This window comes from Oscarella lobularis, chromosome 14, assembly GCF_947507565.1.
Source record: "Oscarella lobularis chromosome 14, ooOscLobu1.1, whole genome shotgun sequence".
Classification (NCBI taxonomy): domain Eukaryota; kingdom Metazoa; phylum Porifera; class Homoscleromorpha; order Homosclerophorida; family Oscarellidae; genus Oscarella; species Oscarella lobularis.
In genome coordinates this window covers 2,217,800-2,228,539 of record NC_089188.1, presented here as the reverse complement: position 1 = coordinate 2,228,539, position 10,740 = coordinate 2,217,800, and the positions used below count along the sequence as shown (strand labels likewise).

Sequence of the window (10,740 nt, the reverse complement as noted above, 5' to 3'; positions counted from 1 at the left end):
CCACATGTCCGCCGTGCAGAAAGGTCGTCGTTTCGAATTAGCCGTCGTTGAGCTGCTGTCGCGCTATCGATTCGTCGTCGAACACACGGGAGGGTCGAACGATCGGGGCGTCGACTTTCGCGGCTACTGGCGACCGAGCGAACGAATCAGCCTTCCCGTCATCGGCCAATGCAAAGCCTATTCGAGACGACTTCGTCCGTGCGAAGTGAGAGAAATGGAGGGAACTGCAAGACTGCACTCGGCTCCGCCGACGCTCGCTCTTCTCGTCAGTTCGAATGGGTTCGCGAACTTGCTCAGATTTGAATCCCCGAATGCGATTCCCGTATTAGGTTTTCTGTTGGTTCTACGTCATTGCTTCGATCTCTGACGTCACCGATCGCTTTGGCAACGATTTCGTTGAACGACGCCTCGGCGAATCTCGTTGAACTAAGCCTCAGCCCCAAAGCCCAAGCCTTGCTACCGTGGCTCTTCATAGGATCAGACTACAAATTCAATAATCACAGAAAAACTGTTAGTCTTCTACTAAAAAAGAAAAACGGGCAATTGATTGACATTAGAGATACTACGTTGCTATCAGATCCTCCCCTTAGACATCTCTAACAGATTACCAAGCGAAATAGGCACCCAACCACTCTTGCCCGAAGGCGAGTGCACAAATAAAACATTTCGGTCAATGTAAATCGTCTGCGCTCCAAACGTGTACACCGTTTTACCATCGTGTTTCTTACCTGGCACAGGCATAAACAGAATCCCAGCATCTTCCGCCTGAAAAGAAAGCAGTAGATTATACAGGAAAATGCATTTCCTAGTGGATTTACCTTCTTTTGAACCAAGTCAATGAATCTTAGTCCTTCTGTTGATGCCGCCTGTGGCACGCCCGCCTGAGAAAGCAAAAGCCATGGTTACAGGGTATGTGTTTTCTGTTGAAGGTAACTAAGTCAGTCAATATGCTTTCTGTTGAAGGTACTCAATACGTTTTCTCTTGAAGGTATCTAAGTCCTTTAATATGTTTTCTGTTGAAGATACTCAATCTGTTTTCTGTTTTCTGTTGAAGGTACTCAATATGTTTTCTGTTTTCTGTTGAAGGTACTCAATATGTTTTCTGTTGAAGGTACTCAATCTGTTTTCTGTTTTCTGTTGAAGGTACTGTACTCAATCTGTTTTCTGTTTTCTGTTGAAGGTACTCAATCTGTTTTCTGTTGTAGGTACAGTGTACTCAATCTGTTTTCTTTTTCTGTTGTAGGTACTCAATGTTTTCTGTTTTCTGTTGTAGGTCTCAATCTGTTTTCTGTTTTCTGTTGAACGTACTCAATATGTTTTCTGTTGAAGGTACTCATTATGTTTTCTGTTAAACGTACTCAACATGTTTTCTGTTTTCTGTTGAAGGTACTCAATATGTTTTCTGTTGAAGGTACTCATTACGTTTTCTGTTGAAGGTACTCATTATGTTTTCTGTTGAAGGTACTCATTATGTTTTCTGTTGAACGTATTCAATATGTTTTCTGCTGAACGTACTCAATATGTTTTCTGTTGAAGGTACTCAATATGTTTTCTGTTGAAGGTACTCAATGTTTTCTGTTTTCTGTTGAAGGTACTCAATATGTTTTCTGTTTTCTGTTGAAGGTACTCAATATGTTTTCTGTTGTAGGTACTCAATATGTTTTCTGTTGAAGGTATCTAAGTCCCGGGTGCAACTGTACAAAAAAACGTACTTGGAGGTAGGCGGCTCGTTTTTCAGCAGCAGCTTCAGCAGCCCGTCTGAAAAAAGAATTGATAGATAAGATCGTTGTATGTACTCAGTTGTCTTGTTACTTTCTCTCAATGCTGGTGAAATACGGAAGTGATGTGCTGGTACCAGAAGGTCGGGATTTTCCGCCGGGAGCAACAGCGCAATTCATAATGTTTAGAGCATTACCAAAATGCTCTGCGCAATAAAACACGTCTATTAATAAAATCAACTTATTTTAATTAAATACCTTTGATGACTGGGTGGTTCAGGAGATTTTGGCTTATCATTGACTTCCAACCTATATACCACTTGGTCACTTCGTCGTAGTTGGGGTCATTTGAGAGCCAGGAGCAGAGAACTTGAGTCCACTTGGGAAAAAAGTGGCGTTCGAGAAGTTGAGCAAAACGATGTTCGGATATCATTTCTTGCCACGCCATAACCCATTGAAAAGGCTCTACAGAGAATCAGTTAGTACTAGCACTACTTGGTCAATCAACTTACCTATGTCCTGCTGCTTCGGATTAATAATAAACTCGTTGAGACACAAAGCCAATTTAGGAATAATATTATTAAGCAGAAAGACGTCCATGCTTCCAGCAGAAAAAACCTAAAAATTCATCAAATTTTCGCTGACGTACTAAACCAATATTTCAACCTACATTGACCCAAGGCTTGAGAATCATCTTCGCCGAAAGATCGGAGGGATGCCAGGCGGTGAGAGCAGTGGCAAGTTTCTGTCGAATAATAGGATAGACGATTTCGAGACGTTGCCCCAATAGGGGCAACCACGGATGAATCCAAGAGTGAACAGGCACAATATCCGTCGTCGGACTCCATCGATCGACTTCCTCTTGTAGTCGTGGCAGCACGAGTTGATCGACGATGTTGGACGTGATCCAGCGCGGCAGGAGCGGAATCCATTCGTCAATAAATTCGATGAGGGAATCGCAATTGCGACACACCCATCCACTGGTGAAATATGCATTAATTAAACTTCACTATTAAATCGTCTACCTTATGGCTATTCTAATTTTTGGCATCCACACTTTCCATAGCATTTTTTCATACATATTCATTCTAATGTACACCAGAATTCATGGGGTATCTATCAGTAAGGCAGCCCTTTTTCTTACTGTCTAGCCTCCCCCCTCTCTTCTCCGAGTTCATCTACGAGGATGTCTCTCCACGTTGAAAAGACATCAATACCAAAAGTGGGCGTCAATAGCGGACTCCACTGAGATAGATACGTTTTCATCTAGACACGACCAGCCGTGAAACTTTCTACGTATCAACTATTCTATATTTTACCAGGGGAAAGGCAAACGACTCGCACAACTGCATAAGTCCATACATCTAGCAATACAGGAGACTAAGGGTGTGTGTCTCTCTATATATGGAGAGACTGACTACCTTGCACTCTTTCGGATAGTCGGATTTAAATTTTTTGAATAAATCTATGCATTCGACGAGAGTGAGACGATTCTCGCAACCCAGTTTGAGTCTGTCTTTGCAACTAAGCGAGTATAACTACTAGAATCCTTCGCTATGCAAACTTTTCACGTGCATCTTACCTTTCTACGATTTTTAATACGTCCTCCAATTTGGCTATTTCGCCGTCGTGTCTAGCAATCTCTTCTTCGACTCTTCTCTTTTCCTGTCGACAAGTAATAGCTTGGTCTTGCTCATATTGAAGTCTAGCAAGGCTAGCTGCTATCTGAAAGGAAACGAGAGAGAGCGCATTACCTTCGGCTTGTGTCCAGAATCTCCGTTTCCGCTAAATCAACCAGCAGGTTCAAATTATGAAGGAGTTCAGGTAAATACACTTTCTCGCGATCTACAAATGAATTAGCTAAAGCGACTCTACGTAAACGGCTTCTACATTTTTCAGTTTCGCTTGACTGAAGCGGTTCCGTGTGGAGTTGATCGTAGCCTGACAAAACCCTTTGCTCCGGTCCAGTCATATCAATAATCTAAATCAATGATTAAAACAGGGAGATTCCACCTCCAGACGCAGCGTATACTTTCAAGTCAGCCTGAGATCTCCCCCGTCGAGTTTTCTTAACGCCGGATTCCTAGAAAAAAAATTAAGGAAATAGATATGAGCTGATATGATAAAACGTACCAGTATATCTTCCACGGTTTTATAGACATATTTGATTTTCTTTTTCTCTCCTTTTTCCTGTAAGATAAAGAAGCGTACATACGTATATTTACCTGAAGGGTTTCTCTACTCACTTTGGGCAAAACTTTCCAATGACTCTCTTCTTCCTCTTCCTCTTCAACGTCAGCTGCTTCGCCTTTCTTTCTTCTTCCTCTTCTCTCGTTTTTGTCTCTATACTCCTACACAATATACCGATTCTATTAATTAATTAATTTTTAATGAACAAGGGATCGTCACTTCATGCTTTTGCTCGGATCCAAAGTAGGCCAAAGCCTCCCTTCCTCTTCTCTTGAACGCTTGAATTGGCTTCACAATACCCTAGCCACAAAAAATAGAATCAAAATCCACCGGCGCAAACGTTGCTCTTTTCTCACCGCTCCCTCTTTACCGAGACCCTGTCCAGGAACATAACCCATCTGCAAAAAAAAGAAAAAAAAGATTAGCAACGGAAACCAACAAATAAACTCAAAAAAGCGTACTTTTTGTAACAATTTCAGACCGAAGCCTGACGTATGTTTCTCCCAAGCACCAAACTCTCTAACGGGAAAAATAATCAATCTAAAATGACGTCACTCTGATGCACTTACCTATCGATCTGCTTCACTGGCTTTGCCGTCGGCGCGGTCGCTTTTCTCTTTTTCTTCTCCGCAACGGTCTGAAGAAATCCGGCCTTCTTGCCAGACACGAAATTCTCAGGAACTTCCCTCTTCAATTCCTTCGCCTCCTCCTCCTCTTCCTTCAATCTCTCCAAGAGAATCTTGTCTTTTCTTTCCCCGTCGCTTGAAGCGTCGCTTTCTTCGTCTTCTCCTTCGGCGCTAGCGCGTCCGACGAACTGCATGGGTCGGCTGTAGTCGGACGCGGCGCTCGACGCTCCTTTTTTGCCGTAGTACGATCGGAAACCCCTTCCGTCATCGTCGTCGTCGCGTTGGGCCCAGACGCCGTAAATCGCGTCCTCGCGCGTAAATTTGCGTCGCTTTCGATTGGGATTGAACTCGTTTTCCACATCGTAGTCGGTAATTTCGAACGCTTCCATCTCTTCGTCGGAACTCATGTTCGAATCTCTTCGTTACGGTCTACCGTAAGATGGAGTCACTTGAGGGAGGAAGCCGTGCACGTGCAAAAATCAATTACTGTCAACGAGAAGAGGAGGAGTGCCTATAACAAAGTACATGAAGTCAGCCGACTCTTTGACCTGCAAACACAAAAATTGACCCAAATAATGAACTCGCGGATTGACTTACTGTTCATCAGCCATCTTCCAACTCTCCTTTTGCTCCAAGCCTAGAACTCTGGCAATGGCTCGCTTCTGCCAATTTTGAAATTTCTCCTGATCCTGTGTCAAAGTAAAAAGTCGATTGTTCTCCGCAAAGATCCGTAGTCTCTGTTGTCTTGACTTTGGATTCCAAAGTCGTTCCAATGCGGGATGATAGTTTTCGTTTTGTTTGACGTCATCATCATACGATACAAAAATCATCACTACAACAATAGACTGGATAATATTCAATTGATTATTTGTTAATACCTCGAAGGTTGCCACGTTGTAGCACGTCAATTTCTCTTGTGAATCCAGTCGAAGGATCTTCAGGATCATCAATGATATATCGTTCAAGGACAGGAATGCAAACGACAAAGGCAACATCAGCACCACCCACCACTTGATCAAACGCTGAATTACGAAAGTCTTTCCTAGTCACAGGAATCACAGAAATGTCGTCGTCGCATTTCTCGCATTCGTCAAACAGGTCCGTTAGCAGAGTCTTCAAAATATTATTTGAGACTCTATAGTCACCCAGGATATAAACAGTTGAGGGGCATTTTTCCCGCTCCTCTTCCTCTTCCTTCTCCTTCACTTCTTCCTCGCGATGTTCTTCTATTTTGTCTTCCTTTTGGTTTGGAACTGAGCGCCGGACGGGGTGCGTAATAACAACGCTGGGATCAGCTGTAAATTCTGTTTCTTTCTTTTCTCCGTCAGGTCTTTTTGTGTACTTGACGATTGGAGGATGATTTTCGGCTGAAGAGAGGTGGCTCAACTACTCTATGAGAAGGAGAAATAGCTGCTTACGACTGATGCTTGCCTGAGGCGACCAAAGACGCGAAAACAACGATCCCATCTCCTCCTCCTCCTCTTCTTCTCAGAAACTGCGCAGTGATTAACGCGGGGGCGTAGAATACCCGACTTTAGATAATGCAGCCGAACACTGTTGCATTTCCGTAGGCGTTTGTCAGTAGAGCAGCCGGGAGATCGCGCCTCCACGTCCCGTACAAAAGCGAGGCTCGAGTCTTCCACAGGGTCGACGGCTAAAAACAACGACTCTGTCGCCGCGAGGGAATGCCTGAATCCGTCGACAAGTCGACAACGAGAATACGCAAGGCAGACAGCAGCGGAAGCGAAAGCGCGGCAAAAAGCGAGATGAAAACGACGTCAGACGAAGGAAGTCTCGCGAACGTGAACTTCCTCAAACGACTGGGCCCGCGATGGCGCAACTGGTGGATACGCGGAATCTTTTCGCTCGTCCTCCTCGGCACTTTCGCCCTGATCATCTACATGGGTCCCATAGCGATGTGGATTCTCGTTTCCCTCATCCAATTCAAGAGCTATCACGAAATCATCAAGATCGGACACTCGCAGTACAAAAAGCATCACTTGCCGCTCTTTCGCACGTTGCAGTGGTACTTTCTCGCCGTGAGCAATTACTTCATACACGTCGAAACGCTTCAGTACAATTTCGAGGGTCTCTTCGCGCCGGAAGAGACGATGACGATTCTGCTACGTCATCATCGACTCATTTCGTTCATGCTCTATATTCTCGGTTTCGTTTTCTTCGTTTTGACGCTAAAGAAGGATTACTACGCAGTTCAATTCACCCAATTCGGATGGACTCACGTCACACTTCTCATACTCGTTTCGTCGTCCTATCTCATTATACAGAATATTTTCAGTGGGATGATTTGGTTTCTTGCGCCCGTTCTCATGGTAATCTGCAACGACATTATGGCCTACGTCTTCGGCTTCTTTTTCGGACGAACATCTCTCATTAAATTATCGCCGAAAAAGACTTGGGAGGGTTTCATTGGCGCCGCCTTTTCCACGCTCATATTCGCCTTCGTTCTCGGCTATTTTCTCAGTCCCTATAAGTACATGATCTGCCCTGTTCAGTACATCGCCAAGACGAATTCCCTGTCAACTGACTGCCAAATTCCCAGTTTGTTTCTATGGACCGAATACGTTGTTCCGTCGCCGATTCGATCTCTTACCGGCGTCTCTGTCGTTCACATGTATCCCTTTCAAATTCACGCGCTCGTCTTGGGACTCTTTAGCTCCATTATCGCCCCCTTTGGAGGCTTTTTCGCCAGTGGATTCAAACGCGCTTTCAATATCAAAGATTTCGGTGATATGATACCCGGTCACGGTGGTATTATGGATCGATTCGATTGCCAATTGGTCATGGCGATTTTCGCCTACGTGTGGGTGTACAGCTTCGCTCAGATCGTCACACCGGCGCGACTTCTCAAGCAGATCTACGCTCTCGGAAATGAGCAGCAAGTGGAGATCTTTCAAGCGATGAAAGAGGCACTTACGCAACGAGAACTTCTGTGATTTTATTGTCTTCTTGCTGCTCTCTCTCTCGTCTAGTATGTTGTTCCCCTGTTTCCGTTTTTTTTGAGCCTGTGTCAGTGTGTTGTTCTTTCTGCTAAATTAAAAATTAATTATATGGTTCTTTTTTTATGACGGGTCTGGGTCTGAGTTGACGAACGTTGCAATCATTGCCTCCACTTCTGTATTGACATCCTCTCTAGTCTGCACAGAATTTCAAATACGAGTTAAACAATTGCTTTTTTACCTTAGAAGCTTCCTGCTGAATATCTTGATCATTTTTCTCAGCAGACGAACAGTCAATGTCTGACTGAAAGTGCGGATGCTTTTCCTGCAAAGGTTCTTCCGCAATATCACTACCGCTGTCGCCGTCATCCAAGGTATTGTCATCTAGCACTGACTCTTGATTCATCGGCATCTCTTCATCGTTTTTCTGCTCTGATTGAGGAGACCGAGTCTCCTCGTCAAGCTCTGGCCTTTCCACTATTAATTGAGCCAGAGGTGTAGGCGATGGCGTAGGTACTGCTGCCATTTCACTACTTTCTTCCTCTTGCACTACCTGTCGTGGTAATTTCAGTGGCGGCATTCTAGGATGAAGCAGGACTTCGCAAATAGATAGAGACTCCTGACAGGCAAGTACAACCTAAAGAGGGGGAGACTCTAATCTATCAATAACCAATAAATAGGCAGCTTGCCTCGGCTGACGGATCCTTAAGACCAACGCTAAATACTCGCACAGCGTTTTGCAGTGGAAAAGGATTAGCCAGCTGATTTCCAGACAGCAAACAAGATTTCAATAATTTATAGGCCGCGCAGCGGCAGGACGAAAGCCAGTAAGGATCAGGCGGCTGAATAAGGGAAACGGAGCGCTGTAATGGGAGAGAAGGACAATGGCTGACAACCGACGATCTTTGACATTGAACGAGCAAGGAACTCACAAAACTTCCAACGCTCTGCATCACGTAAAATGCCCAAGTATAAGTTATTAGTGAACTTTGCCTTACATTCAGTGAGCGAACGCTCATGAGTGGACCACAAGCAATAATTAGTTTTCCTAGAGCTAAAAGAATGGAAAAATGAATACATGTAGGCTATACATAATTAATTCAAAACGTACATTCTAGAGCGGTTTGGCACAGTGCGCTGTTATGCCCAAAATGCCGTTTAGTGCGTCTGCCTGCACGGAGGGAGACCATGTAGCGTTGCTTCACCACCACCTACCTCGCTTACCTGTGTTTGAAAGCGACGAAAGGATCTCTTCCCGTCTCTTTCTCTTTCTCTTCTGTAAAACCTGTAAGAAAAGGAAGGACTGCACAGGTGCACTACCTTTCTAGAAAGCGAAGAATCCTCGTTTTCAATGGAAGCAGACACCTGAAAAATAGCAGGACTAACTAGACAACCAACACAGTAAAAAAGCCTTACTTTGTCGCTTTCGTTATCAAGTTGAGGTCTGACGTCGTCTAACATTTGCTGAATGAGGCGTTCAGTCACGTTGACGTCTAAACCCGACCCGATGACGGCGAGCCATTCGAGGAGAACATCGTACGCCTTGATTCTCACGTCACTAGCGGACAGAGAACGAATGCACGTAGTCTCATGCACTAGTTCACTTCTACCTCCTCGGATATTTTCTTTCTGCTAGTCGATTTCGATTTGTCCAAGAGAAAATGCGAATAAATAAGGTATTGATGTCTTTGGCATATCGTAGAAGCGATTGATTGCAACTAATACAAGTTGAATTGCTTTGCCAGATACAATTAGCTATTTTTACCTTCGAATTAGATTGATAAGAATAGATAGGACGTTGGAGTAGAAAGAAGGCAGTACTGCGATCCAAGCTATATTCTCCACTCCAGCACTCGATTGTTGCTTCACAAGAAAACATCACAAACTAAAACGTTATCAAAGTAAAGGTACCAGGTCGACTGAAGCCTGCGGAATCATTTCTGACGATAAAAGATGCAAGATATCGTCAATAGGAACTGCAACAGTAGTTGCAGGATAATCTCCACTAGACCCAATATTGGGAAACCGCTCAAAAGCAAAGTCTTTTGACTTACCAAAGCAAATTTGCCAGAAGCTGAGTACTAAACTTAGACTGTTGAATAAGAGGACCGATTATAGCAGGCTGAGTAGATGGAATATCTTCTAAGGGCAACAAAATTCCGTCTGAATCTAAAATACGTACACTCGTTTTCTAACCTAACAATTAACATCAACTTTCTACCTCCTAAGTCTTCATCTCGTTGCGGATTTACTAAACGACATAGTCTTTTTAATGTGTTTATCGCCTTGCGACACATTTGAGTCCACAATTCTGCGCCCTGTTTCTGGCTACTACTTCCAGATGAGAGGGAAACGAGTGCCAGACAACGAGCACCCGCCTTCAAACAAAGCTCATTCAAAGAATTCTTTTACTGTACCGGTAACGAATACTTTAATAATTTCATCGTCGTTGCTAGTGGAGTGTTGCAAAAAACAAGGTTCAAGTTTAGACTAGAGAAAGAAGGACGCGTCAATAGAAAATATAGCTGAGATCTGCCTTCCTCACCCTATGCATTGTCATGGGACCCGGCAAATAGACCAAACACGACTCGAGACACTGAAAAAAGACGAGCGCATTCCTTTCTGCCTGAGAGAGACGTGGAAGTTATAAACAAGCTAAAGCATGGCTCAGGACCTTTCTGCAGCCTTCAATAAGAATCTGAAGCAAGTCCTGAAGATGCTCACTTACAAACGTTCGACATAAATCAGGCAACTAAAATCAAAAAAATAGAAATAATTATAGAACGAATTCTAGAGAACAACTTGATGGACATAGTGAAGAATTAGAGAGATTAATTTCGTAGCTGCAGCTGCATTATCCTAAGCAAAGCATAAAAGTGACGATAGGTCATCCATCGGAGTGTATTACATGACGTTGCTTCCGGTTTTGTTGCTGAAGCATTGAAATAAGTTTCTGCAGCCAAGAGAGTGCGGAATCGGCCATTTGAGTCGTCGAGCAATTTCGTGCAGTGATTTCAAGGCAAGGCAAGGCTTTAGCTAGTGATACTGAGTTGAGAAAAGCGATCCATTCCTCAGAAACCTGCGAACATTTTTGGTTCTAGTTTCCGTAAGCCCAAATTGTTTCTAACCGACGAGAAATCGCGTATTTGACGTAACAACGTGTCAATCTGCACTGAAGAACGATCACTGCGCTCGAAAAGCTCTTGAAAATAAGATTGGAAGAAGTCCATATCGTTCGAATAGCGCACG

At 43.9% G+C, this 10,740-nt stretch overlaps 4 protein-coding genes across 4 annotated transcripts; 2 read left to right on the top strand and 2 right to left on the bottom strand.

Moving 5' to 3' along the window:
• On the top strand, positions 1 to 727 carry LOC136195518 (uncharacterized). Its single transcript, XM_065984848.1, has 2 exons — positions 1 to 279; positions 330 to 727. The coding sequence occupies exons 1-2, from the start codon at positions 5 to 7 to the stop codon at positions 598 to 600; spliced, it is 546 nt and encodes a 181-aa protein (XP_065840920.1). The 5' UTR covers positions 1 to 4; the 3' UTR covers positions 601 to 727.
• LOC136195517 (tuftelin-interacting protein 11-like) lies at positions 437 to 6,109 on the bottom strand. Its single transcript, XM_065984847.1, has 24 exons — positions 5,953 to 6,109; positions 5,413 to 5,901; positions 5,132 to 5,366; positions 4,478 to 5,082; positions 4,370 to 4,427; positions 4,265 to 4,306; positions 4,128 to 4,208; positions 3,965 to 4,069; positions 3,852 to 3,908; positions 3,751 to 3,801; positions 3,609 to 3,699; positions 3,473 to 3,563; positions 3,301 to 3,423; positions 3,140 to 3,242; positions 3,038 to 3,082; positions 2,863 to 2,984; positions 2,744 to 2,806; positions 2,389 to 2,698; positions 2,231 to 2,336; positions 1,977 to 2,183; positions 1,813 to 1,924; positions 1,713 to 1,758; positions 819 to 881; positions 437 to 765 (listed from the first exon to the last, which is right to left on the bottom strand). Exons 4-24 carry the CDS (start codon positions 4,939 to 4,941, stop codon positions 574 to 576), a joined length of 2,532 nt encoding a protein of 843 aa, XP_065840919.1. The 5' UTR covers positions 4,942 to 5,082; positions 5,132 to 5,366; positions 5,413 to 5,901; positions 5,953 to 6,109; the 3' UTR covers positions 437 to 573.
• Positions 6,110 to 6,150: 41 nt separating this feature from the next.
• Positions 6,151 to 7,620, top strand: LOC136195248 (phosphatidate cytidylyltransferase 2-like). Its single transcript, XM_065984543.1, has one exon. The coding sequence runs from the start codon at positions 6,220 to 6,222 to the stop codon at positions 7,486 to 7,488; it is 1,269 nt and encodes a 422-aa protein (XP_065840615.1). The 5' UTR covers positions 6,151 to 6,219; the 3' UTR covers positions 7,489 to 7,620.
• LOC136195498 (proline-, glutamic acid- and leucine-rich protein 1-like) lies at positions 7,563 to 10,721 on the bottom strand. Its single transcript, XM_065984823.1, has 19 exons — positions 10,620 to 10,721; positions 10,400 to 10,570; positions 10,294 to 10,350; positions 10,166 to 10,243; positions 10,037 to 10,117; positions 9,922 to 9,981; positions 9,713 to 9,869; positions 9,546 to 9,660; positions 9,403 to 9,496; positions 9,257 to 9,354; positions 9,102 to 9,209; positions 8,908 to 9,049; positions 8,812 to 8,856; positions 8,716 to 8,767; positions 8,603 to 8,662; positions 8,490 to 8,545; positions 8,181 to 8,438; positions 7,733 to 8,128; positions 7,563 to 7,689 (listed from the first exon to the last, which is right to left on the bottom strand). Exons 1-19 carry the CDS (start codon positions 10,719 to 10,721, stop codon positions 7,615 to 7,617), a joined length of 2,205 nt encoding a protein of 734 aa, XP_065840895.1. The 3' UTR covers positions 7,563 to 7,614.
• Between the last annotated feature and the right edge of the window lie 19 nt (positions 10,722 to 10,740).

Bases quoted from the DNA above. Each gene is read 5' to 3' on its own strand.
- LOC136195518 (XM_065984848.1), top strand. From the start codon at position 5: ATGTCCGCCGTGCAGAAAGGTCGTCGTTTCGAATTAGCCGTCGTTGAG. The intron at 280-329 runs GTTCGCGAACTT...TTCCCGTATTAG, and splicing joins CTTCTCGTCAGTTCGAATGG to GTTTTCTGTTGGTTCTACGT.
- LOC136195517 (XM_065984847.1), bottom strand. From the start codon at position 4,941: ATGAGTTCCGACGAAGAGATGGAAGCGTTCGAAATTACCGACTACGAT. The intron at 1,925-1,976 runs GTATTTAATTAA...TTTATTGCGCAG, and splicing joins GAACCACCCAGTCATCAAAG to AGCATTTTGGTAATGCTCTA. The intron at 1,759-1,812 runs GTAACAAGACAA...TTCTTTTTTCAG, and splicing joins TTCACCAGCATTGAGAGAAA to ACGGGCTGCTGAAGCTGCTG.
- LOC136195248 (XM_065984543.1), top strand. From the start codon at position 6,220: ATGCCTGAATCCGTCGACAAGTCGACAACGAGAATACGCAAGGCAGAC.
- LOC136195498 (XM_065984823.1), bottom strand. From the start codon at position 10,721: ATGGACTTCTTCCAATCTTATTTTCAAGAGCTTTTCGAGCGCAGTGAT. The intron at 9,661-9,712 runs GTAGAAAGTTGA...TACGTATTTTAG, and splicing joins ACGAGATGAAGACTTAGGAG to ATTCAGACGGAATTTTGTTG. The intron at 8,857-8,907 runs GTAAGGCTTTTT...GCTATTTTTCAG, and splicing joins TTGATAACGAAAGCGACAAA to GTGTCTGCTTCCATTGAAAA.